Source organism: Mercenaria mercenaria, chromosome 7, assembly GCF_021730395.1.
Source record: "Mercenaria mercenaria strain notata chromosome 7, MADL_Memer_1, whole genome shotgun sequence".
NCBI lineage: Eukaryota > Metazoa > Mollusca > Bivalvia > Venerida > Veneridae > Mercenaria > Mercenaria mercenaria.
This window is the reverse complement of record NC_069367.1, coordinates 12,361,441-12,387,169: the sequence shown is the minus strand read 5'-3', so window position 1 is coordinate 12,387,169 and position 25,729 is coordinate 12,361,441. Positions and strand designations below refer to the sequence as shown.

At 36.3% G+C, this 25,729-nt stretch overlaps 1 protein-coding gene across 10 annotated transcripts in view; it reads left to right on the top strand.

Moving 5' to 3' along the window:
* LOC123554917 (RNA-binding protein RO60-like) overlaps positions 1-25,729 on the top strand; it is a 62,963-nt gene that overhangs the window by 24,302 nt on the left and 12,932 nt on the right. For 5 of the 10 annotated variants that reach the window (XM_053547577.1, XM_053547578.1, XM_053547580.1 and 2 more), the window contains exons 2-3: positions 13,142-13,210; positions 13,448-13,503. In XM_053547577.1, coding sequence (XP_053403552.1) covers positions 13,142-13,210; positions 13,448-13,503 — 125 coding nt within the window. Of the gene's footprint in view, positions 1-417; positions 5,794-13,141; positions 13,211-13,447; positions 13,504-25,729 lie in introns of those variants that run through there. The other 5 variants (XM_053547571.1, XM_053547574.1, XM_053547575.1 and 2 more) reach the window with 1 other exon arrangement.

Genomic DNA, 25,729 nt, shown 5'->3' with positions numbered 1-25,729 from the left:
GATAGGTCAAGGACACAAATTGAGTTCAGATCTGCCCTTCGTATTTTGTGTCTAGAGAAAAATTTCAGAACCATTCAAGGCCTTTATACTTGGAATATATGTTGATGGGAATGAGGTGACAATCCACATTACTCCCCAGCACCACACTCCCGCTCCCAACAAAAATCACCTTGATAGTTTTGTGCCTTAGTATTCCAGCGCATGAACCATGTCGTTAGGTCAAAAGCCAATGTTTGCGAAGCTCTTGTAATTTTTCAGGTTTAAATTAGTTATAAATACATACAATGCTCGCTGGAACACCGATCATTCATTGGTTGTGGTAGTTCCCAACATGTTCATTAAATATGTATCCATACTCATAGAATGGGGTTCACTTTCCCTGCACTGGGTGTAAGTTTGATATTCAATATCTTTTAGATTGATTGCCGATGGAAGAGGTGAAGATGTTGTGCGTCTAATATCAAAGATAAGTCACTGTGGATGGGCTCCAAGGCAGAATTACTTAATTTTTGCACTTGCAGTTTGTGCGAGATCTAATGACATTGAAACTAAGAAACTGGCTTACGACGAGCTGTACAAGATTTGTCGTACTCCAACCCACTTTTTCTTGTTTGTTCATTACTGCAAAGAAGAAAGTGGTTCATGGAAGGGCTGGGGAAGAGCTCATAAAAGGGCTGTATTAAAATGGTACGAAGAGAAAAGTAGAAACCCTGAAGGTCTTGCGCGTCTTTTGACAAAATATAAAGCACGTAAAGTGGCTACAAATGGTGATGGAAAGGCGGAGAGATGGTCTCATAGGGACATTTTTAGGCTTGCTCACCCATCACCATCTGATGATCTGATGAAACTGGTGATGCATTTTGTCCTGAATGGCTTCAGGAAAGCTAAAGAACTGGCGTCCACGAAATTAGGGAGTACTGAGAGGGTTACGAAATTTTTGACTTACACTGAGGGAACAACGAAAGCAAAGCAATGCACTGATCCAAATGATATGGTGGATCTTATAAAGAGATATAGGCTAGAAAGGGAACACATTCCAACGCAAATGCTGAACTCAAAAAGCGTTTGTGAAGCACTAATCCAGAACATGAGGCCTGAAGCTAAGATTCGCAATATCGGCATGCTATCTGCCAAAGGCTTTTGTGGTGAAAATTCCGACATCGAAAAAGAGATAGTTGAGACGCTTACCAATGCTAAGAATTTACATGACGCAAGGGTACATCCTCTAAAGGTGCTATCGGCGTTATTGACGTACGAAAAAGGAAAGAGCACAAAAGGGGAATTAGTATGGACTGTGAACAAAAATATCGTAAAGGCTCTAAACGAAGCTTATTATTTATCTTTTGATGTCCTACTTCCAACAAAGAAGCGTTTCCTGCTAGCAGTCAATGTAAGCGACAAAATGAAAGATCCATGTGAAGGCTGTCCCGCAGTGAAATGCCACCAGGCTGCGGCCGCGATGATGATGATGACAGTTCGAACTGAAACCAAATGTAAGATTTTTGGGTTCTCTGAAACATTGTCTCGAATTCGCATTGCCAAGACGGACTCACTTTCTGAAATTGAAGAGAAAATGGATTTGCTGCAAGGTGGGAAAGCTGATAGTGCACTACCAATGATGTGGGCCAAAGAAAACAAAAAGAAGATAGATGTTTTTATCGTGTACACTGACAACCTGCGTACAAAAGGGCAAGTTCATCCATCAAAGGCCTTAAATGACTATAGAAAAGAAATGAATATACCTGAGGCGAAACTGGTTGTGGTGGCAATGACACCTAATAATCATACAGATGCAGATCCTGAAGAAACTGTGGTAACGGCTGTAGAAAATCACAGTACTGAAGAACCTGAGAAGCCTGATTACGGAGCGATAAACATTGTTGGTTTTGATGCTAATGCGGCCATACTAATAGCAAAATTCATTCGCGGAGAAATGTAAAATATGCAACAAAGTGACTTGAATAATTGACGTTTTGTCAATTCCCAACTGATTTGTACCTACCTGACATCACCAATGACATCAAGTTAATGAGTGTCGTGGCGTTAAAGACTGCATTGGCATCGATTAATTCTAATTTTACCCAGCCAAAAGAACGAATTGTTTCTCATTACGTTGCTAAAATGCAGATGTAACAAGCAAATTAGCTTCGCGATGACAAATAGGCACTCACCTTATTGTGCTCTAATTTCGTGCAAAATCATTGCTAGTGAGATCGTGTATTTTTCCGATACAAATCAAATAACGCATAAATGTAGACATTACAATATCATATAAGGACGTGTTTTAGCTCATACGGCAGGAATCACCCGGTCGCAGTCATTATGAGAATTTTCAGTATATGTCACATAGATGGTTTAGGTATTTTACGATTGGTATCTTATTTTTCATTAATAAAACAACTTATCAAGTACATGAATCTAGTTTCCACTGAAATGTTTTAATATCTGACAGAGATATCAACATGAAATGTGCAGTTGGAAAAACAGTTCATTGTAAACTTTACCTACTACTTTACTTTTTTCTTTGTTTCCAATATCAGACTGCACTAGAGCTGTCCTACTTGACCTGGCATCAACGTCAGAGTAGAAGGTCTATAATTATGTATATACTTATTTTAACATACGAGGGTTACGTTAAATCCTAATACAATTTCTAATTATGAAGGTTTGATATTCGCTCTATCCGTTGATATTTTAATGTATTTTCTTTAGAATTAAAATATGTTAGCGTGTCCGTTCCTTATATTTGATAATTCGCTATAAGCGTATTCGATGTAACCGTTTTGTTTTACATAGAATAAAGTGGGAAGACGGGACGTTTAAGATTCGTTATAACCATGTTCGCTATTAGAGAAGTTTTGTATAATGAGAGATGTATGCTTTCCTAGTATTTTTAACTCGACTATTCAAAGAATAGTAGAGCTATTGGACTCGCCCGTGCGTCGGCGTCCGCGTCCCGATTTGGTTAAGTTTTTGTATGTAAGCTGATATCTCAGTACCCACTAATGGGAATGGATTGAAACTTCACACACTTGTTCACTGTTATGAGCTGTCATGAGATGTCGTGCAATGTACACGTTCCATAACTCTGCTTTGCAGTGTTTTTTTTTTTCAAAATTATGCCCCTTTTTCGCCTTAGCAGTTTTTGGTTAAGTTTTTGAATGTAAGCTGATATCTCAGTATCCACGTATGGGAATGGATTGAAACTTCACACACTGTTACAAGCTGATATAAAACACTATGCAGGTTCCATAACCCTGTTTCCCATTTGTAGAAAATTATATATATCTTGAATAGTCGAGCGTTACTGTCCTCCGACAGCTCTTTTTTTTTGCTAAACTTTATTTTTATATTGAATAATACATGTACAATTACTACGAATGTTCTAATATATATTTGCTTCCTTTTTATACGCCCGTCTGAAAGACGGGACTATTATAGGAACGCCTCTTGGGGGTGGGCATACGTCGGAAGGGCGATCAGCCGGTGTCCACAAACATTTCTGGAGCATTTCTTCTTCATGCATAGAGGGATTTCGATTTAACTTGGCACAAATTTTCACCATCATGAGACCAAAGTGATAGTCCCTAGGTCTAAGCTCAAGGTAACACTTAAAGGCCAAAAGTCAACTACAAGAGAATGACTCTGTCTGGAGCTTTTCTTCATGCATGGAGAGATTTTGATGTTACTTGGCACCAAAATCTTCACTACTATAGAGCACCCTTGATTTTAGAATTACTTACCTTTGTTGTAACTAAAAATAGCTCAAATTGTAACTGTTTTTATTTCTGGCTGTTAGAAAAATTCAAGACCAATTTTGTGTGTTATAACATCCATGTTATATCCATTTTAGGTGTATTTTGACCTAGCTCTACCTGGTAAGAAGTTTTGTGTGCAGTTAAATTATTTAGATTTTTTAAGGATTGACTTCCCTTTGTTGTTACTATTAATAACTTATATCATAGGCAGTGGCTAGAGAACCGGAATCGGTTCCCTAGACTCCGAACTTATTCGTCCGGAACCGGTTCTCTAAGCAAAATACTGTGCATAGGCTAGGGAACCGGAATTTTATTTCTATGCATAATACTTCCGAAATCCACTTTGTTTCTTTTGTTAAGTATCATGTGCATGTTCTTATCTTAATTAGTTAATTAATTTTACCATTTCAGCAAGCTATGCCCTTTTATTTATTTGTGTTTACTGTGTCTCCAGAAGTGTACTCGCCGCATACTGTCCGCCATATTGGAATGATAAAATAAACTAGTACGAATGAATGCGAAATCGTCGACACTGGAGCCGAAATAATCTTGAAATTTAAACTTAAAAGGTATAAGACAATAAAAGAAACGATTAAAACAAAATAAGTAATTTCAGTATCGATTACATATCTTTGAACGTGAAATGCCGAGGTGTTACAAACCAGTATTTAAAGTGATCAAAGAATATGTATGAAGTTTTAAGGGCAATTAAATTAGTTTATTCGTCTATAAACATGTAATGACGCAAATACAAACCAATATTATTTTATATTTAGATAATTTAAACATAATACAAGTTTAAAGCAAATAACATTTAAAAACTGCAAAGTAGTTTTCACGCATTCATTCGTACTAATTTATATCATTTGAATACGGCAGACACGGTATATATGCGGCGAGTACACTCTGGGAGACAGTAAACGCAGATAAATGCAAGGGCATGGTAAAATTAATTAAGATAATAATATGCATGACATTAACCAAGAAACAAAGTGGATTTCGGCAGTATTATGCATAGAAATAAAATTCCGGTTCCCTAGCCTATGCACGGCATTTTGCTTAGAGAACCGGTTCCGGACGAATAAGTTCGGAGTCTAGGGAACCGATTCCGGTTCCTTTTTTATACTGGTAAAATCCATATGCAAATAGAGGTGCTAGTGTGTAGCAATTTGATATGACTGGCGTATATTGTGGTATTCTGGCACTGTTGTTTAATATCGGCATCTGTATGATAGTTATTCATTTTGTGATTATATATATATATATATATATATATATATATATATATATATATATATATATATATAATTTACAGGACAATGTTTTGCTTGTCAAAAAAGCATGCTTAATTTACCATTACATAGAAAGAAGCCTTGTTCCCACATGCGGGTTCTGAATTCAAGCTCTTGTAATGGCAATCAGTATGTAAATACATAAATAAGAGAATAAATACAATAATGTTATGTTCTTGTCATTCCCCATTATGCTTTATCTTATTATTATTTGTTTTATATCGATGACTCATTGTTACTCTAAAGCTTGTCCTAGGTTTGAGACATTATATATTTCAGTAAGTTATATTTAGTTATAGTCTATGATTTTCTTGAAGGTTCCAGCCACAGGAAGTTTAAATTATTGTAAAGTCTGGATTTTTCCAGAATCTTCTTTTTATTCCTGGTGATAACATGAAAGTGCTGGAACCTTCCAAATTAAATTTCGACACTTTCTGAGGGCAAGGAAAAACCTAAGTAACATTTTATTGAAAAACGTTCAAGTATTTCTCGAAAGCAAAATATTACCAGTTTTGCTTTCAAAAAAGGGAAATTTGTCTTTAAAGAGAGGATTTAAATTTGTTGAATAAACTAAATACAGTTTGAATATTGTGAGGAATTTGACATTATTACTTACTGGATCTAAATTTTACTAGGACAGAATTTGGAATATTCTTGCATATCAGACGAGATTTTACGGCTAGTTGTCATTTAAAAGGCATTTTTATTGTTAATATTCGTTATAAACTTCGTTATTGTTAATAGTTACTGCTTTGTTTTTCTTTTACCTTTAGCTTTAAGTAACAATAATCTGTTACCCCTAGTCGTAACAATAATAAATGGGGGCCTCCGAGGCCGAGTGGTTTAGGTCGCTCTGACTTCAAATCTCTTGCCCTTCACCGATGGTGGTTCGAGCCTCACTCCGAGTGTTGCATTCTTCATGTAAAGAAGCCATCCGCTGGCTTACGGAAGGCCGGTGGTACTAACAAGGTGCCCGCTCGTGATGAAATAATAAACGGAGGCATCTTAGGTCTTTCTCCATCATCAAAGGTGGAAAATTGCTGTATGACCTGTAATCATGACGGTAAACCCAACAAAAAAGAAATTTAAATGTTCACACTTATAAAAAAAGAATGTCATAGAATTTTGATAAGGCTATCGGATATCTTTACTAATAGGTGAATATCTCTAGAACAGTCAATAATGACAGGAATAACTAATGTTGTTTTCCGTATGTGTCCATCAGAAACATAAATAAAAGTGTTATTTGTTGCTATGGATGCACTTAGCAAATGTTCAACACTGATTTATTGTAAAAAAAGTCCTTGCACATAATCTGCTGTTTCAGTCAATTTCAATAATGGGCAATACTACGCTTGTAAGTTATGGCATTTGAGGTAGCCAAACGGCATATTTTGTCCACATGTGATAAGTTTACGGACGATATTGATTGAAAGGGCGTAGCTGCTTCAGTTATACTATAGTTATTACCCTTGAATCAGTTAATACTGCTCATTTGCATATTTATTTATAATAGTTTTATGCTGTCTGAAGAGGAAACATATAGTCGCCGCTTCGTCCGTCCGTGCCGGAATTCTTGCTCAGAGTATTTCTCAGCAATAACTAGTTGGAATATAGTGAAACTTTATAGGAAGCTTGACTATCAATAGGAGATGCACACATTGACTTCGTGATTTGGTTGTTGTGAATTTTTACAGAGTTATTGCCTTTCGGTTATTCAATAGTAGTATACTATTTTACAGTTCTTGTCCGCCAACCACCAGAATTTCGTGAAAATACATAGGAAGTTTTACTATTAAGAAGAGATGCACATTTTATCTTCATGTTTAGGTCGAATGATTTTTCATTGAGTTATTGCCCTTTGATTATTCAACAATAGTATACTATAAAACAATTATTGTCCGAAGAATTTGTCAGCAACCAGTGGTTGGAATTTAGCCATGTGTCAGAGGAAACTTTTATTATCTTTATAAGAATTTCATACTACCTTCTTGTACTGGTCAGATGATTTTTCACAGTGTTATTGACATCTAATTATTCAACAATATTATACTAAGGTACATTTCTTGTCTGGAGTATTCCGCAACAACCAATGGTTAGAATTCATTGTAACTTCATAGGAAACCTCACTATCATCATGAAGTGCGCATTCTGTTTTCATTTTCCGGTCGAATGATTAGTAACCGCATTATTGCCCTTTGATTATCCAACAAAAGTGTACTGTAATATATTCTTGTTCAGAGTTTTTCTCAGTACCACTGCTTCTTCGTAGGAGACTCCACTATTATGAGTAGATGCGCATATTATCTTCATTTTCCGGTCGAATGATTTGCCACCAAGTTATTGCCCTTTGACTAATTAACAGTAGTACTAGAACACTATAGTACAATTCTTGTTCGGAGTATTTCTCAGCAACCATTTGCCCAAATTTAGCGAAACTTAAAAAGGAAGCTTAACTATCAAGAGGATATGCTTATATAATCTTTTTGTCTGGGTCGGTCGCTCAGTTATTGCCCTTTGGTTATTCAGCAATAGTATACTATAGTACAGTTTTTGTCTAGATCATTTCTCAGGAAATATTGGTAAGAGTTTAGCCATACTTCTTAGGAAAGCTCATCATCACTAGTAAATGCGCATATTATCTTGGTGTTCCGGTCGGATGATTTTCACAAAGTTATTGGCCCTAGATTATTTAACAATGATAACATGTAGCACAATACTTGTCTTGAATATTTCTCAGCGACCACTGGATGAAATTTAACCATACTTCATAGGAAGCTTTACTATCAAGAGATCGAGATGCGGATATTGTCTTTGTATTTCGGTCGAATGATTTTTCACTTATTGCCCTTTGATTATTCAACATTAGTAAGCTATAGCTCCATCTTATTCGTGAGTATTTCATAGCTACTACAGCCGAATTCATAAAATGCTTCACTCCCTGGAGGTGATGTGTTTAGTTTCCTTATTATCCGTTTGAATGATTGTTTTAGTGGGACATCGCCCTTGATTAATCAATATTAATAAACCAGTAAATTCCGCTTTTGTTCTTTCCATGTGCATTTTTCGAGGGGCATCCATCGGTTTTACCGATATTTTCTTGTTTATATTTATCTATTAATGCGTGAAACACCACAACATCTTGATATATTTTGTTGCAGTTTTCAAACTAGCCATCGCGTTTCAACAACATAAGAAAATAGAGAAAAGTGGAAACTTTACACATATTCATATATTTCTATATTTATAATGCTGTAGTGATTTTTTTTCGAGGGCATCACATTATAATGGGAAAATTGAAATTGGGATATCTTGCCTTCAAATATATGGGGTCAGTATGATAAAGGGGCGGGGTGTGGGGTGGGCGAAGCGTTAGCCGAGTCCCGCTATCTATCATACTGTGTCGGAATAATTCTTTGTTGCTTGTTGCAGAACATCGCTAAACCAGGTGTTTAATTATGTACAGCGTATTAGTTTGAACGGCAGCAGAAAAAAGTTTAACTAAATTTACATATCTACTCTTACCAAAATGTCTCCCCCAGAATTTCTGATCAGAGGGTTAATGATTGGCGTGAAATTATAGTAACATGGAATGCCAGAGAGTTACAGAAAGCATCTTTTGATTGGCTTGTAATAGCCCTATCAAATTACCAGCAGCCTTCTCTACAGTCAGCTTTTGATCGCCCTGTGTCCGTCGTCCGTCGTCATTCGTCGTCCGTCGCTAACAATTTGACTGTTAACATGCTAGAGGTCATAATTTTAACCCAATCTTAATGAAACTTGGTCGGAATGTTACCCTAAATAAAATCTTGGACGAATTTTACATTGGGTTATCTTGGGTCAAAAACTAGGTCACTAGGTCAAATCAAATGAAAAGCTTGAAAAACACTGTAGAGGCCACCTTTAGACTAAGTTCAAGTCTTAGTCAGTTGGGTACAAAAATAGGTCACAAGGTAAAATCAAAGTAAAAGCTAGTTAACTCTCTAGAGGCCACATTTAAATCTTATCTTCGTGAAACTTAGTCAGAATATTATTCTTGATGATTTTTATTTCAAATTCGAATCTGGGTTAGGTGCGTTCAAAAACTAGGTCACCAGGTCAAATCTAAGTAAAAGCTAGTTAACACTCTAGAGGCCACATTAATAACCATAGCTCTATCAAATCTTGATGATCTCGAGGTCAAGTTTAAATCTATTTTAGATGGGGTCAAAAACTAGGTCACCAGGTCAAATCAAAGGGAAAGTTTGCTAACACTCTAGAGGCCACATTTATGATCATATCTTAAGGAGACTTGGTCAGAATGTTAATCTTAATGATATTTAGGTCAAGTTCAAATTTGGGTGGGGTCAAAACCTAGGTCACCAGGTCAAATTAAAGGAAAAGACTTCTAACACACTAGAGGCCACATTTATGACAATATCTCTATGAAACGATTAATAACACTAGCTCTATGAAACTAGAATGTTGATCTTGGTGATCTTTAAGTGAAGTGTAAATCTGGGCAAGATGGGGTCAAAACTTAGGTCACCAGGTCAAATCAAAGGAAAAGTTTGCTTACACACATGATGTCACATTTATGACTGTATCGTCGTGAAACTTGGTCAGAATGTTAACCTTGATGATCTTTAGGTAAAGTTCGCTTGCTGGATCATGTGGAATGTGACCTACTGACCTACTTTCTTCTTTCTTAAGATACAGCCTTGAAATTTGGATGACCTGTTTAGTTTTGCACACCGATCTTACAACTGACTTTCAGTGACCATGAATATGACCTATTGACCTACTTTCTTGTTTTTAGCTCACCTGCTATTGTGATCGTCCATCGTCCTTCCACACTTTCTTTTAAACAACACCATCTCCTAAACAACCAGTCCAATTTTGATGAAACATCACAGGGATGTTCCCTTTAAGATCTTCATTAAAAACTTTTCAAAATTTAATTCCATACAGAACTCTGGTTGCCACGGTATCCAAAAGAAAACAAAATATTCTCGCACAAAACCACAGTAGCTAGGGCTTTGATATTTGGTATGTTGCATCATCTAATGGTATTCTACCAAGTTTATTCAAATTATCCCCCTAGGGTCAAATGTGGCCCCGCCCCGGGGGTCATATGGTTTACATAGACTTATATAGGGACAAAATTTGAAAATTTTCTTGTCCAAAACCACAAGGCGTAGAGCCTAAATATTTGGCATGTGATATCATCTATTGGTCCTCTATAAATATTCTCCAGATTATATCCCTTGGGTTGAAAGAGGCCCCGCCCCGGGGGTCCCAAGTTTTACATAGACATATTGGAAAGAACTTAAAAAATCTTTTTTTCTGAAACCATACGACCTAGGTCTTTGATATTTGGTATGTAGCATTGCCCTGTAGCCCTCTACCAATTTTTTTTAAATTGTGCCCCTGGAAGAAGTGGTCACACCCCGGGGGTCCCAAGTTTTATATAGACTTATATAGGAAAAAAACTTTAAAAAGTCTTCTTGTCTGAAATCACAAGACCTAGGCCTTTGATGTTTGGTATCAAGCATTGCCTTGTGGTCTTCTACCAAGATTGCTCAAATTATGCCCCTGTGGTGAAAAGAGGCCACACCCCGGGGGTCCCAAGTTTTACATAGACTTATATAGGAATGTTTTTAAAAAATCTACTAGTCAGAAGCTGCTAGGCCTAGGCTTTTGATATTTAGTATGTTGCATTGCCTAGAAGTCCTCTATCAAGATTGTTCAAATTATGCCTCTAGGGTAAAAAGATGCCCTGACCTGGGGGTCCCAGGTTTTACATAGACTTACAAAGGACAAAAAAACTTTCTTTCAATAATCCTCTTGATTGAAAGTTCAAGGCCTAGGCTTTTGATATTTGGTAAGTAGCATTGCCTAGTGGCTGTCTAACAAGATTTTGTTTAAATTATACTCCTGGGTGAAGAGGCCCAACCCCGAGTGCTACTTAGTTTTTATATGAGTTATTTAGGGGAAAAAATACTACAAAAATTATCTGATCATATTTCCTAGACTGTTTAATTATAATTACCTGATGACCCTAAGTAATTAGGGGTTATTTGACTGTAACCTTGACCTATTGACCTACTTTCTTGTTTTTAAGACATAAACAGTTTTGCACACCGATCTTAAAACTGTTTTTCAGTGACCATGAATGTGACCCACTGACCTTCTTTCTTGTTTTTTAAGATACAACCTTGAAATTTGGATGACATTTACAGTTTTGCAGACTGATCTTAAAACTGAATTTCAGTGAATATGAATTTGACCTACTGACCTACTTTCTTGTATTTTAGGGTACTTTCTAAATGTTTTAGCATCAGTTTGACATTTGAAACATGTAGCTCATATTACTTAGGTGAGCGATCCAGGGTCATCATGACCCTCTTGTTTTTAAGGTGAACATAAGGTCATTTTTTATATGTTTATGATATTCATTGCATGAGGAATAACAGATTGCTTCAAGAAAAAGATCAATTGTTGTATTATTAAAAATATATTTTGAATGCTTTGGAAATTTAACACACTTTGAATTAAAGTATATGAACCCTATATGAAAGTTCAACAACTTAATGTGTATCACTATTAAAAGAAACAATTAGCAATCCACATTAGAGTTATAGTTAGACGGCCCAGTAACGCTTTGGAGGTAATAATTACAAGTGCCATTTATTTTACCAAGAAAGTTATCTTTCCGATGAAATTGGCCTTTATTTGCTCAGACACTAATCCTAGTGTTGCTTTTTAAGTTGAAATTATACAACGGAAATATAGCACAGTATTTTTTCAATGATATTGCAAACAAAAAGAGAGAAATGTCTTCTGTTAACCGTTTTCCGTGAAGAAACGACTAAAATGTCACAGAAAGATATGTGGTAACATGTTTTAGAGTAAAATAAAACATAGTTTTATTATTAAGCTATCAACAACAAGTAATGTCCTGTTAGTTAATTCTAAGTGTTATTGGACCTTTAACAAACAAAACAATCATGTCATAAGATACCACTTAATAGTTATCAACAAAAAAAAACATGTTGTAAAAAAATGGAGAACAAACATTTATAGGCAAATTACAGCATAAGACTAAGTTCTTGTATGCGTTCAATACCAATATAATATGATTAGATACTAAGTTAATAACTTCGATATGATAGTAGTTGCTTTTCCAGCATTTTCTTTGAAAGCTACATTAAAAATAGTGATGTCATAAAACTGGTGGATATTGGAACATACTCTCATCAGTATTTAAATATCGCGGTACTGTCTGGTTTAATTTTGAGTATCTAATGCAATTCTTATTTACAGTCGAACCTGTATAAACGACTACTTTTAAATAAAGACCACAACTACAAAACCTGTCGTCAAAGGTCACCATTTTTAACTCAAATTTTTTAAAATTATTTCACAATATATCCGTGTACTAGAAAATGATAATGAAAAATTCCATCACACATTATCACCCAGTCTATAACAGTACAAGTAGTTTATTTTCCCTTTGAACATGCATTTAATCTTTTTGAATGTGTTTAATGAATTAAGGTAAGCTATGACAGTGCGTGAAATAAAAGTCAGGGTACCGATCTTTTTAACGTCTTAATAGAAAAGCCAAACAGGCCCGCTCACGATAAAAAAAAAAAACAAAAAAAAACAAAAAAACAACAGTTTACGAATTTTAACCACAACAAAAAAGAAAGAAGAAAAAATATCATATCGTCGTGCCGGTTCAATTCAGATAAAAATAGCTTGAGTTATAACTTGTTGTTCTTCTGAAAATTATTATATAATTATTTATCTAAGTTGAATATTTTTCAAAAAGATTTAGATTTAAATAAATATTTAATAAAATGATAAAAATGATTTAGTGAAAGATGAACACAGTACATCTTTAACGTAAGTATGTTTAAAACATCTGCTCCAAAAATAAGAAAATAGTATATTGTTTAACTTTGTAAGTTTCTAGCTGTTTGTGTTTTAATGTAATATATCGTTTGATATCAGTAATGCTATTTCAATTTTGTTGGTTTCCTTCGTTTACAGTTCATATTATGGGTATTTTTATATGTAATAACCAGCGAACCATTTTCATTTAAGATGGCGAATGAGACAGATCCTATGATTGGGGTTGGAAGTGAAACGGAGAATAGTCATGAAATGCACACGGTATGAATATTTCTCCTCTCAGTAACATGATAATTATAGTTATTACGCGTGTACAGTGCAAGATGGCCAATTTCAATTTCAAAGTTAACAACATTCAGCAAATTGTATGATGCCACATCTCATTTTAGCTTGGTAAATATTTAGCAACTGTATCAAAATGAAAGAATAAACAACAACAATTGTAACATCAAACTATTCATATGAAAAAGAAAAAAGAATTATCAATTTATATTTTAGATCGGACAAAACGGTACAGAAAGAATAGAAGAAAGACAAGCCGCAAATGATACTAAGTATGTCTCATCTTTAATACAAGTTTTTATATTACATGCATAATATCATCTCTACCCGTATTTCATATGTTGTATGTTATATATTATATATCTAGGTAGTCTTACAAATATTTTAATAATTATTCTCATTTCGATTGGAACTACATATATGGTGACGTTAAGACCCCTTGAACACTGCACGCATAATTCCATATAATACACAAGCGTGTATTAACGTACCACGTAGAAGTGTTGCTAGTCTGAGGTGGGCATGCCACAAACGAGTTCAAAAAGTTTATAGCTACACAGATTACTGGCTGTTCATATGTCGGTTCTATTAATTTCAACTTGTTTTCTGTCAGTGTATCGTTATACGTTTTGTCCATTTTCATGTATGTTGGTGGTGTTATCCCTTCCTTTACACATGCTAAATAAAGACAAATAAAAAACACAAAACTTGTAAAAGACTACACATTTTGAAATATACTACTGAAAAATTACGATAGCCTTGCAATATTCCCTTGAAGTCAAAACATGTGCAGAGAAACGAATATTTTTTTGTTTGTATTTTCTTAGGTTGACATGGGTGGTCTTTTTGTCCTACTTTTGTGGTTACCGCTTTTCCATAATCGGTTGGAAATTCTTCGGGATCACGTGATTTTAATATTAATTCAAACGAATATCCGTTGAAATAACATACTAATCCCCTATGATAAAATGATTCCCGCGCAAACTCTAGGACGCGTCTATTTCATGATAATAGATATATTAACAATTCAAATTATTTTTAAATTTATTGCACAATAGCTCAGTCGGTAAGAATGCAGATACCAATAACAAATCATCATTGAGCCGTGCCATGAGAAAACAAACATAGTGGCTTTGCGACCAGCATGGTTCCAGACCAGCCTGCGCATCCGCGCAGTCTGGTCAGGATCCATGCTGTTCGCTTTCAAAGCCTATTGCAATTAAAGAAACCGTTAGCGAACAGCATGGATCCTGACCAGACTGCGCGGATGCAAAGTCACTATGTTGGTTTTCGACTGGCACGGCACAAATGGTTTAGTATGAGTTCGAATCGTCGTTACGATTTTTTTAAATAAATTATTTTTAGCTCATCTGATTTTTTGAAAAAAAAAATGAGTTATTGTCATCACTTGAGCGGTGTCGGCGTCGGCGTCGGCGTCGGCGTCGGCGTCGGCGTTGCCTGGTTAAGTTTTATGTTGAGATCAGCTTTTCTCCTAAACTATCAGAGCTATTGCTTTAAAACTTGCAACACTTGTTCACCATCATATGCTGACCCTGTACAGCAAGAAACATAACTACATCCTGCTTTTTGCAAGGTATATGGCCCCTTTTGGACTTAGAAAATATCAGATTTCTTGGTTAAGTTTTATGTTTAGGTCAACTTTTTCTCTTAAACTATCAAAGCTATTGCTTTGAAACTTGCAACACTTGTTTACCATCAAAAGCTGACCCTGTACAGCAAGAAACATAACTCCATCCTGCTTTTTGCAGTAATTATTGCCCCTTTTGGACTTAGAAAATCATTTTCTTGGTTGATTATTATGTTTAAGTCAACTTTTCCCATAAACTATCAAAGCTATTGCTTTAAAACTTGCAACAGTTTTTCACCATCATAAGAGCGGACGCTGTACACCAGAAACTTAACTCTATCCTGCTTTTTGCTAGAATGATGGCCCCTTTTAGACTTTGAAAATCATGGGTAGGACAATATTTCTATTATACAAAAAAATCAGATGAGCGTCAGCACCCGCAAGGCGGTGCTCTTGTTTCTTTTTGTTTTGGTTTTCCTATCCGTTTTTAATTCTGTTCTCTTTCTGATGGTTTCTATGTGCATAATGTCTTGATAAAACGTATGTTCATTATTCGCATAATTTGGCCTATCTGAACATTACCGCCTTTGCTGCTTTTACAGCCTACAGGAATTCTATTTGCGCTTTTTTCACTTATATACACTTACTTAAACTTAATTACATGTAGGTCCTTCTTTAATGACCACGGTCGTGAAGACCAAAGTGGCATATAGTGTTTGAAATGTCCGTCCTGCCGGCCGGCACATTCTCTCGTGTTTTAAAATTCTCCGACAGTTTCCATCAAATTGTAATGAAACTTAGTGTGGGAAATATCGTGACTTAAAATGAGGACGTGCACGGTAAAAAAATGGCCGACACTTCCTCTTATTTCAGCCGGAAAATCAAGGTATTTCACATTGATAAAAATTGTGTTAGATATTCTACTTTTTTCACTGGATCCGCCCATGTATTAACGGGAGGAAAATCGTGTGCAAACAAGGCAATTCACGTGTTGTTAATACCCGATTTTTATTTTTGAAATGCTTTCCCAGGGACGTATATGTAATTCTGCGCAGATTGACATGTGGTCTGCGTCTTTTTCTTTCATAAAAACCTCTTCTTGAAGCATTAAAGATGCAATCTAAACCATAGAATGTTTTACTGTATCATTACTCACGCAAAATGCGCTGCCCCCAACATTGTTCGTACTCGTTTCTTCCCTTGTTTATTCCCCATTTAGAACTCTGCGTCAATTCAGATTTTGTAGACAACCGTGAATGTTAAAGAATCGCGTGTTTACCTGTGCGATTCTTTGTTTTTATGTATCATATTTATGATTTTGGTATGTATTAGTCAGTATGTTTTTATCTAATTTCTCAAAGAATTTATATAAACAGCTTGGAAACTTGACACTACGTTCGTACTCATCCGTACTCCAACTGCGTGTCCGTACTCAATATAACTCGAATGTAAAGTTATTGTTCTTGAAATTGTAATCGAGACCACCAAATTGTGAAATGATATGAACATTTATTGGTAATATTATGTTTGTAATAATGAGAGATAAAAAATCGCTTAAAAACCTTCAGGATGTGCTTTTGATAGTGTTGTTTATTTCCGGGCCCTGGATACGGATATTTAAAACATGTTTACTGTTTCCAAGAACAACTGGAATGGTAAATAAAAACTGTACCGGAATCGTCAAGTCATCACATATGAAAACAATACATAAATCGTCGTGAAATATATCTTTATGCAAGAATAGCGACAATACACGTGTGTTTTGTGTATTAACGTCTGCAGAAGCCCTTGGGATATGTTTGTGACCTCGACCTTCGGTCTCGGTCACAAACAATCCCGCGGGCTTCTGCAGACGTTAATACACAAAAAAAACGTGTATTATTCCTACATTGTTACATACCTTATCATATGCAAGTTTCCTTCCGAGTTATCTGGATACTCGTAATGTGCGTTGTGGGTTGATACTCGTAATGTGCGTTGCGTGTTGTTTGGATACTCGTAATGTGCGTTGTGTGTTGTCTGGATTCTCGTAATGTGCGTAGTGTGTTGTCTGGATACTCGTTATGTGCGTTGTGTGTTGTCTGGATTCTCGTAATGTGCGTAGTGTGTTGTCTGGATACTCGATATGTGCGTTGTGGGTTGATACTCGTAATGTGCGTTGTGTGTTGATACTCGTAATGTGCGTTGTGTGTTGTCTGGATACTCGTAATGTACGTTGTGTGTTGTCTGGATACTCGTAATGTGCGTTGTGAGTTGATACTCGTAATGTGCGTTGTGAGTTGATACTCGTAATGTGCGTTCTGTGTTGTCTGAATACTCGTAATGTGCGTTGTGAGTTGATACTCGTAATGTGCGTTCTGTGTTGTCTGGAGATCAGAAAAAGAAAATTTGAATGAGCATGCAATACAGTTATAACATTTGTAAATGTGCAAAAAATATGTTTTACAAAAGGTGACACTGAATTCTTGAAATAGCAGCTTACATGTACATCTCATTCAATGACAGTTGCCAGTACATTAACATTCACGAGAAAGTTTGTTTGAAAGTAAGAGCATTGTGTTGATATAACATGTATATGCATAACAAATATAATAAAGATGTAAAAAAGCGATCTTTTAACTTCCTTGTATTATAGTGTTGTATCTCTGTGTCCCTATACAAACAACATTTTTGCACGCACGTTTGAAAAACGGGAGATTATAGGGAAACGCTGGTCGGGCGGATGGCGGCGGCGTCCACAGCCTTTGCCGGACATATGTTTTCATGCAATGGAGGATTTTAATAAACTTGGCACTAGTTGTTTACCTTAAAGACGGATGTTCATGCCAAGACCAGCGGTCACAACTCTAAGGTCAGGTCCAGAGTCAAAGGATACAAAGAATTAAAATTTTCGGAGCATTTTTCTTCATGCATGAGGAGTTTTTGATTACTTGGTCTCAGTTGTTCCATCATGTGACGAGTTCGTGCGCAGTAACAGGTGCCTAGGTCTGAAGTCAAGGTCACTTTAGGGTCATGTAAATTCAGATGACTTTGTCGGGATATCTTTTCGGCTTGGTGGATTTTGATGTAACTTTGCACATTTTCGATACTCGATATGGACGTGTGGCTTGTCCGAACTGTCCTAGGTTTAAGGTAAGGTCACATGCTAGAGGTGAACGGATACAAGAATGAACTTGTTGTGTAGCATTTCTCTTGTGCACGAGGATGTTTGATGTAACTTGGCAAATTGTACACTATCATGGACGGTCATCGCAGTCTTCTTTAGAAATAGACATCCATTGTTGTTACTATATATAGCTTATAATTCTAATTTTCAATTACTATGTTATGGAAAAATCGGGACCACTTTTCTTGTAACAGCATGCATGTACATCCATTTTGAGTGTATTTTGACAATACTTACATTCGGCACTCTTGTTTTTTTGATTGTGTTGTCGGACCAGCATTTATGTCATGTTTAAACCAAATCAAAATGAATATAACCGATTTACATTCGACACTAGAACAAACTGTATCTCTTTTACATAAAAAAAGCGCCTTGAAAACGCATTATGATGGCAGCCCATTTATGTATGGTACATTGATACCTAAAGTTTTGCAGAAGTACTTGAATGTTTTCCTGTTCCATAACAAAGAGTGTCCTTGAATAGATGATTTAAGGTTTATTTATGTTTTGATACCTAGAAACATGCTGACAAGGGACTAGCTTCGTAGAAGGAGTCGAAAGTTCATTTGACAAAAGATAAAACTACCTTGAAGATATCGCCTTACTCACGGTGAATTATAAACATTCTGTTTATCTGTACGTTTTTGTGGTATACCCGTGTATGATTAACCTGCTTTCCAACCAAGACAGCATTTACATTATAATAAGTAAACTGGTTGATTATTCAGCGAGTGTGGCAACCTCAAGGACACGGAAAGAAAATAGAAATACTTTTATACGAGATAGCCCGCCCGCTTAGCTCAGTAGGTAAGAGCGTTGGTCTACGGATCTCGGGGGCGCGAGTTCGATCCTCGGGCGGGGCGTATGTTCTCCGTGACTATTTGATAAACGACATTGTGTATGAAATCATTAGTCCTTCACCTCTGATTCATGTGGGGAAGTTGGCAGTTACTTGCGGAGAACAGGTTTGTTCTGGTACAGAATCCAGGAATACTGGTTAGGTTAACTGCCCGCCGTTACATGACTGAAATACTGTTGAAAAACGGCGTTAAACCAAAAACAAACAAACAAACTTTTATACGAGAACATGTCTGAAAAAAAAAAGCTTGTGAATCAAACGATTGTTACAGTAGCTTTTTTCTTGTGTCTTAACCTATATTACAGACATCACTCTATCGTAGTAACCGGTCTTATCTGTATTTGTTTATAAACCACAACCGGGGATGAACCCGCGAACCCTCGATTTGTGTGTGTGTGTTCGGGTTTAACGTCTTTTCCAACAATTTTTCAGTCATATAAACGACGGGAACCCTCGATTTATAGTCGTCTTGAGTTTAACCATGAATTTAATCTATTTATTGTATAGAGGCAACTTGATAGCTTGACATTTACACGTGTAACAGTGGTTAAACTTGATTTTTTAAATCATTCTTAAGTGCAATGGATAACGTAACAATTCAATATTCTCTTTTTAATCCCCCGCCGTGGCGGAGGGATTATAGGAATGGTCTGCGTCCGTCCTTCCGTCCGTCTGTCCGTCCTTCCGTCCGTAACAAAATCGTGTTCGGTCCATATCTCCTAAACCCCTTGAAGGATTTTCATGAAACTTGGGTCAAATTATCACCTCATCAAGACAATGTGCAGAACCCATGAGTCACCTTGTCGGTTCAAGGTCAAGGTCACAACTCAAGGTCAAAGGTTTGAGCCTGCCCTTTTGTGTCCGCTCTATATCTCCTAAACCCCTTGAAGGAATTTTATCAAACTTGGGTCAAATGATCACCTCATCAAGACGATTTGCAGAACCCATAAGTCAGTCATGCTGGCTCAAGGTCAAGGTCACAACTTAGGGTCAAAGGTTTGAGCCTTCCATTTTGTGTCCGCTCTATATCTCCTAAACCCCTTGCAGGATTTTCATCAAACTTGGGTCAAACGATCACCTCTCAAAGCAATGTGCATGAAACTTATGAGTCAGCCCATTGTTGCTCTAGGTTCAAGGTCCACAAACTGAAGGTCAAAGGTTTAAGCCTTCCATTTCGTGTCCGCTCTATATCTCCTAAACCCCTTGAAGGAATTTTATAAAACTTGGGTCAAATGATTACCTCATCAGAACGATGTGCAGAAATTATGAGTCAATCATGCCAGCTCAAGGTCAAGGTCACAACTAAGGGTCGAAGGTTTGAGCCTTCCATTTGGTGTCCACTGTATCTCCTTAACCCCTTGAAGGATTTTCATCAAACTTGGGTCAAATGATCACCTCATCAAGAACTCATGAGTCAGCCATGTCAACTCAAGATCAAGGTCACAACTGAAGGTCAAAGGTTTCAGCTCTGTATCTCCTAAACCCCTTGAAGGATTTTCATGAAACTTTGGTCAAATGATCACCTCATCAAGACGTTGTGCAGAATTCATGAGTCAGCCATGTCAGTTCAAGGTCAAGGTCACAGCTAAAATCAAAGGTTTACCCTTTCACTATCCATAGCAGTGGCGGGGGATTTAGCTGTCTTTCAGACTGCCTTGTAGATGTTATGAAATGTCGCACGCGGATTTACTCTTTGCATTTGTTTCGCTATTTTAATATACATAACCTTTCTGATTAATTTGTTTTTTTATAGTTGTTATACGTATAGTACGATGTGCTGCGTCATATCTAATGCACTCGTTTCAACCAAAATCGAGTCTCAATGATAACATGGAACAATGTCTCAACAACAGTTGTTGGTGACTTGTTGATTCAATTATTTTGTGTAAAGAAGCACTGATTCTACGTTTTCATTAATGAAAAGATGATTTTGAAGTGAGAGAGCTTTATTGGTTATTATAAGCAATGTGAAAAATCAAACGATCTTAATACGAAGTCACTTTAAACTCGTCACAAATGTTCCGAGCTCATGCAGTATTACAAATTGTTACAAAGTCTCAACGTCGTGGTTTTCTTTTCAAATGAAAGAACATACAAACGCATGTTTCCTCTTAACATGGAAACCGTGACTATGATACTGGCAGAAATGGTTGGTTGATATCTGAGCCAGAAACAACAACTGAATCAGTGTAACAAATAATTTCGGCGTTCGCAAGCTGAACTGTTATTCAACATATAGTCATACGCCGGCTTGAATGAAAGTCTTCGTAATGAGTGCAAATAATTGTAATTATTTAAGTTTAGCATTAATTTAAACGTTTAGTTACTTCTAAGGCTCTATGATAAATGGATAAATGTAAATGTATGCAGGTATTCGTAAAACGTTCCTTCATCTAAAATACTACGGAGTGTTGCAAGCATTGTCGGTAACTCCTGAACAATAATGTTATTTCAGTTGAAACATTACTTTTACCTTAAGTTTTTAAAAAAGGTGATGCATTTCAACTTTACATTTTATGTTAAACAAAAGCAGATAGGGAGCCTGAAACAAAAACTGTTTAAGGTTGTGTTATTTTGGAAGAATTACAATTTATTCAATTGCTGTGTGCTTTTTATCACAATTACTTTTATTGCAGTTTGGCATTTCAAAGAGCGTTTTTCTCGAGTTTGAATAATAACCCAGGATAGACTAAATTTTGTTTCATAAAATTCATAGTTACTTCTATAAACAAATTTGCAGTTTACTAAATTTTTATCTTTTCTTTCCTTTTCTTGTTTTAAACCACGATTTATGAACGTTCATTCATTTCTTTAACTCTGTGATAATTCCACAGCTATGTGCATCTCTTGGTTTTTATTCCCGTTACTTCAGTTGTTGGATTTCCTGCATTTACTAAAATCTCTTCTATTTTCTGAGCTCATCTGAGCAGGTGAACTTTTGTGATCGCTCGATGTCCGGCGTCTGTTGTCTGTCTGTGTTGTCTGTCTGTCAACATTTAGCTTGTGTATGCGATAGAGGCTGTATGTTTCAACTGATCTTCATGAAAATTTGTCAGAATGATTACCCTGATAAAATCTAGGCCAAGTTCGATAATGGGTTATCTGGGGTCAAGAAACTAGGTCACTAGGTCAAATCAAAGAAAAGCCTTGTGTATGCGATAGAGGCTGTATTTTTCAACTGATCTTCATGAATATTTGGCAGAATGATTGACTTGATAAAATCTAGGACGAGTTTGAATATGGGTCATTTGGTTTAAAAAACTAGGTCACTAGGTCAAATTATATAAATATCTTGTGTATGCGATAGAGACTGTATTTTTCAATTGATTTTCATGAAATTTGGTCAGAATGATCGCCTTGATAAAATTAAGGACGGGTTTGAATATGGGTTATCTGAAATTAAAAAGGAGGTCAATAGGTCAAATCGAAGAAAAACCTTGCGTATACGAAAGAGGCTATATTTTTCAATCGATCTCCATGAAATTTAATCAGAATGATTGCCTTGAACTCGAGAAACCACATTTTAGCTGCCATTGAATTTTATTGATTTTTATTTAGTCTCTACATGCAAGAAAGTTTCATGCATATAAACATATGTATATACTTTATACTCAAATATCCGGGTCTTTCACTGCCAGTTTTTGTAGTAAATATTTTGAAATATGATTTTTATTCTTCTAGAATAAACTCTGTAGGTCCGTATTAAACTGTCATTCCAAAATGACAGACGCATTCAAACTTCCAGAGTGTTCTCAGAAAGTATCAATTTAATGCGGATATAACGGTCTACCCACTGGCGCCAGATCAGAAAGAAAATGCCTATGTACATGTTATACCCTACCCCTAGGTATTCTATAAGAACCATGGTCATGAACGGGAAAATATACTAACCCATTTCAATCGCGTGTTTCATACCTAAAACACGCAGTTCAGTAAATGTGTACTACTGATATTAAACAAGCGATAATTTATCTTCCATCGTGCACCAGTCACATTGTCTTAATACTCCATATTGCAGAGATGCTCCATATATTTTATGCTTTAGTCAACGTTACAGAAAAAAACTTGCGTGAACTCCCCTAATAAACATCCGGTCTAGAGGTCACGGCAGTGTGCACATGTTAAGCGAAATATAAACAAACAAAAACAGAATGCAATATATTCACAGTTTTACGATAAGACTCGAAATGATGAATGAAATTCATCTTGTATATGATTTTGAATTTGGAATCATACATTGGTATACATCTATTTTGTTTATTTAATTCATTTTGCACATTTATGCTGCATATAAACATTTTAGCGTACACGTGTAGTAAAATGACGACTGACATACATTTTCACATCAGCCAATCAGAGTGTGTCTGTAATCTAGACCGGAAAATCACCAGGGAAGTTCAAGCAAGTTTTTTGTGTACCTTTGAAAAAACTGTAAACTACACGTTGTTTTTCTAAGATAAGAAGTATTGAAGAAATGCGACCGGTACACAACGGAAGATAAATTACCACTTGTTTAATATCAATAGTACACATTTACTGAACTGCGTGTTTTAGGTATCGTATGAAATACGCGATTGAAATGGGTAAGTATATTTTCCCTTTCACGACCATGGTTCTTATAGAATACCTAGGGGTAGGGTATAACATGTACAGAGGCATTTTCTTTCTGATCTGGCGCCAGTGGGTCTACCGAGGAAATAAGGGGACTATGGTATGCTATGTCTGGCCATTTTTTTTGCACAACAATATTCAAAGTCTAGTGGTTTCCCAAAATGCCTTAGGATACGTCATTAACACAAAGTGGATATGCGCATATTATCGGGACTTTCCGGTACTATTATTATTATTGGAGGTATTGCCATTTTATGAATTTTAAATCATATAGCTACATCAGAACGTTACTCAGCTCCTGCTACAGTTTCCTACAAAGTGCCCAAGCGTGAGCTTTTGTGCACCGTGGTCAGTGATTCTTTGGCGTCCGCCGTTGTACATCGTCCGTAATCCGTCGTCCGTCAACATCTCCCAGACGAAACAACGGTCCAATTCTGATGAAACTTCACAGGACTGTTCCTTGCATCATCCTCATTAGAAATTAATCAAAAAATGAATTCTATACAGAACTCTGGTTTCCATGGCAATCGAAAGGAAAATTTTTAAAATCTTCTTGTCCAAAACCACAGTAGCTAGGGCTTTGATATAAGGTATATGGCATGATCTAATGGTAGTCTACCAAGTTGTTCAAATTATTCCCCTAGGATCAAATATGACCCCGCCCTGGGTGGGTGGGGTTATAGTCACATGGTTTACATAGATTTATATAAGAAAACCTTTAACAAAATTGTCTTGTCCAAAACCACAGGGCCTAGGGCTTTGATATTTGGTATGTAGCATTATCTACTGATCCTCTACCAAGATTGTTCAAATTATTTTTCTAGGGTCAAATATAGCCCCGCCCTGGGGTCACATGGTTTATAAACTTATATAGGGAAAAACTTTGAAAATCTTCTTGTCCAAAACCGCAAGGCTTAGGGCTTTGATATTTGTAATGCAGCATCATCTAGGGGTTCTCTGCTGAGTTTGTTCAAATTATCCCCCTAGTGTCAAATATTGCCCCGCCCTGGGGGTCACCTGGTTTACATAGACTTATATCGGGAAAACTTTGGAAATCTTCTAGTCCAAAATCACATGGTCTAGGGCTTTGATATTTTGTATGTAGCATCATCTAGTACTCCTCTAACAAGATTGTTCAAATTATTACCCTAGGGTGAAAAGAGGTCCTGTTCTGGGGGTCCCTAGTTTTACATAGACTTATAAAGGAAAAACTTAGAAAATCTTCTTGTCTGAAACTGTAATGCCTAGGCTTTTGACATTTATTATGATGCATTGCCAAGTAGTCCTCTACCGGGAATATTCAAATTATGCTCCTGAGTTGAAAAGAGGCCCCAATCAGGGGTCCCAAGTTTTACATACTCTTATATAGGAAGAATCATTAAAAATCTTCTTGCCTAAAACTGCAAGGCCTAGGCTTTTGATATTTGGTTTGTTGCAATGCCTAGTATCCAAATTGTTCAAACTGTTCCCCTACGATGAAAAGAGGCCCTGTCCTGGGGGGTTCCTAGTTTTGACTTATATAGGAAAAAAAAACTTTATAAATTTTCTTGTCTGAAAAATCAAGGCCTAGGCCTTTGATATTTTGTATGTATCATTTCCTAGTTGATCTCTTACATAATTATTCGAATTATGCTCCTGGGGTGAAAAGAGGCCCCGCCCCGGGGGTCACTTGTGATATGAGTTATATAGGAAAAAATACTTCAAAAATTATCAGACTGTTTGATTATAATTACCTGATGGCCCAAGTGATAAGTGGTCACCGACTGTGACCTTGACGTTCTGACCTACTTTCTTGTTGTTTCTTTTAAGATACACCTTGAAATTTTGATGTCATGTACAGTTTTGCACCGATCTTTAAACTGACTTTCAGTGATCATGAATGTGATCTACTGACATATTTTCTTGTTTTTTAGATAAAGCCTTAAAATTTGGATGACATGCACAGTTTTGCACAACGATCATAAAACTGACTTTTAGAGACCATGAATGTGACTTACTGACCTACTTTCTTGTTTTTTTTTTTTAAGATACATGTATAGCTCATATAATCCAGGCGAGCGATCCAGGGTGATCATAAACCTCTTGTTGCATATATCAGCTACATCAGAACTTTGTTTGCTCAGTTCCTCATATAATTTCCATACAAATGAAATGAAACTAAGTATACATCATCAACATGAATCGGACATACTCATATTGTGGAGACTTTTATGTCCGATAATTTCTTTGGAGGTATGGCCCTTTTCGATCCTTCAGATAAATAATACAGCTACA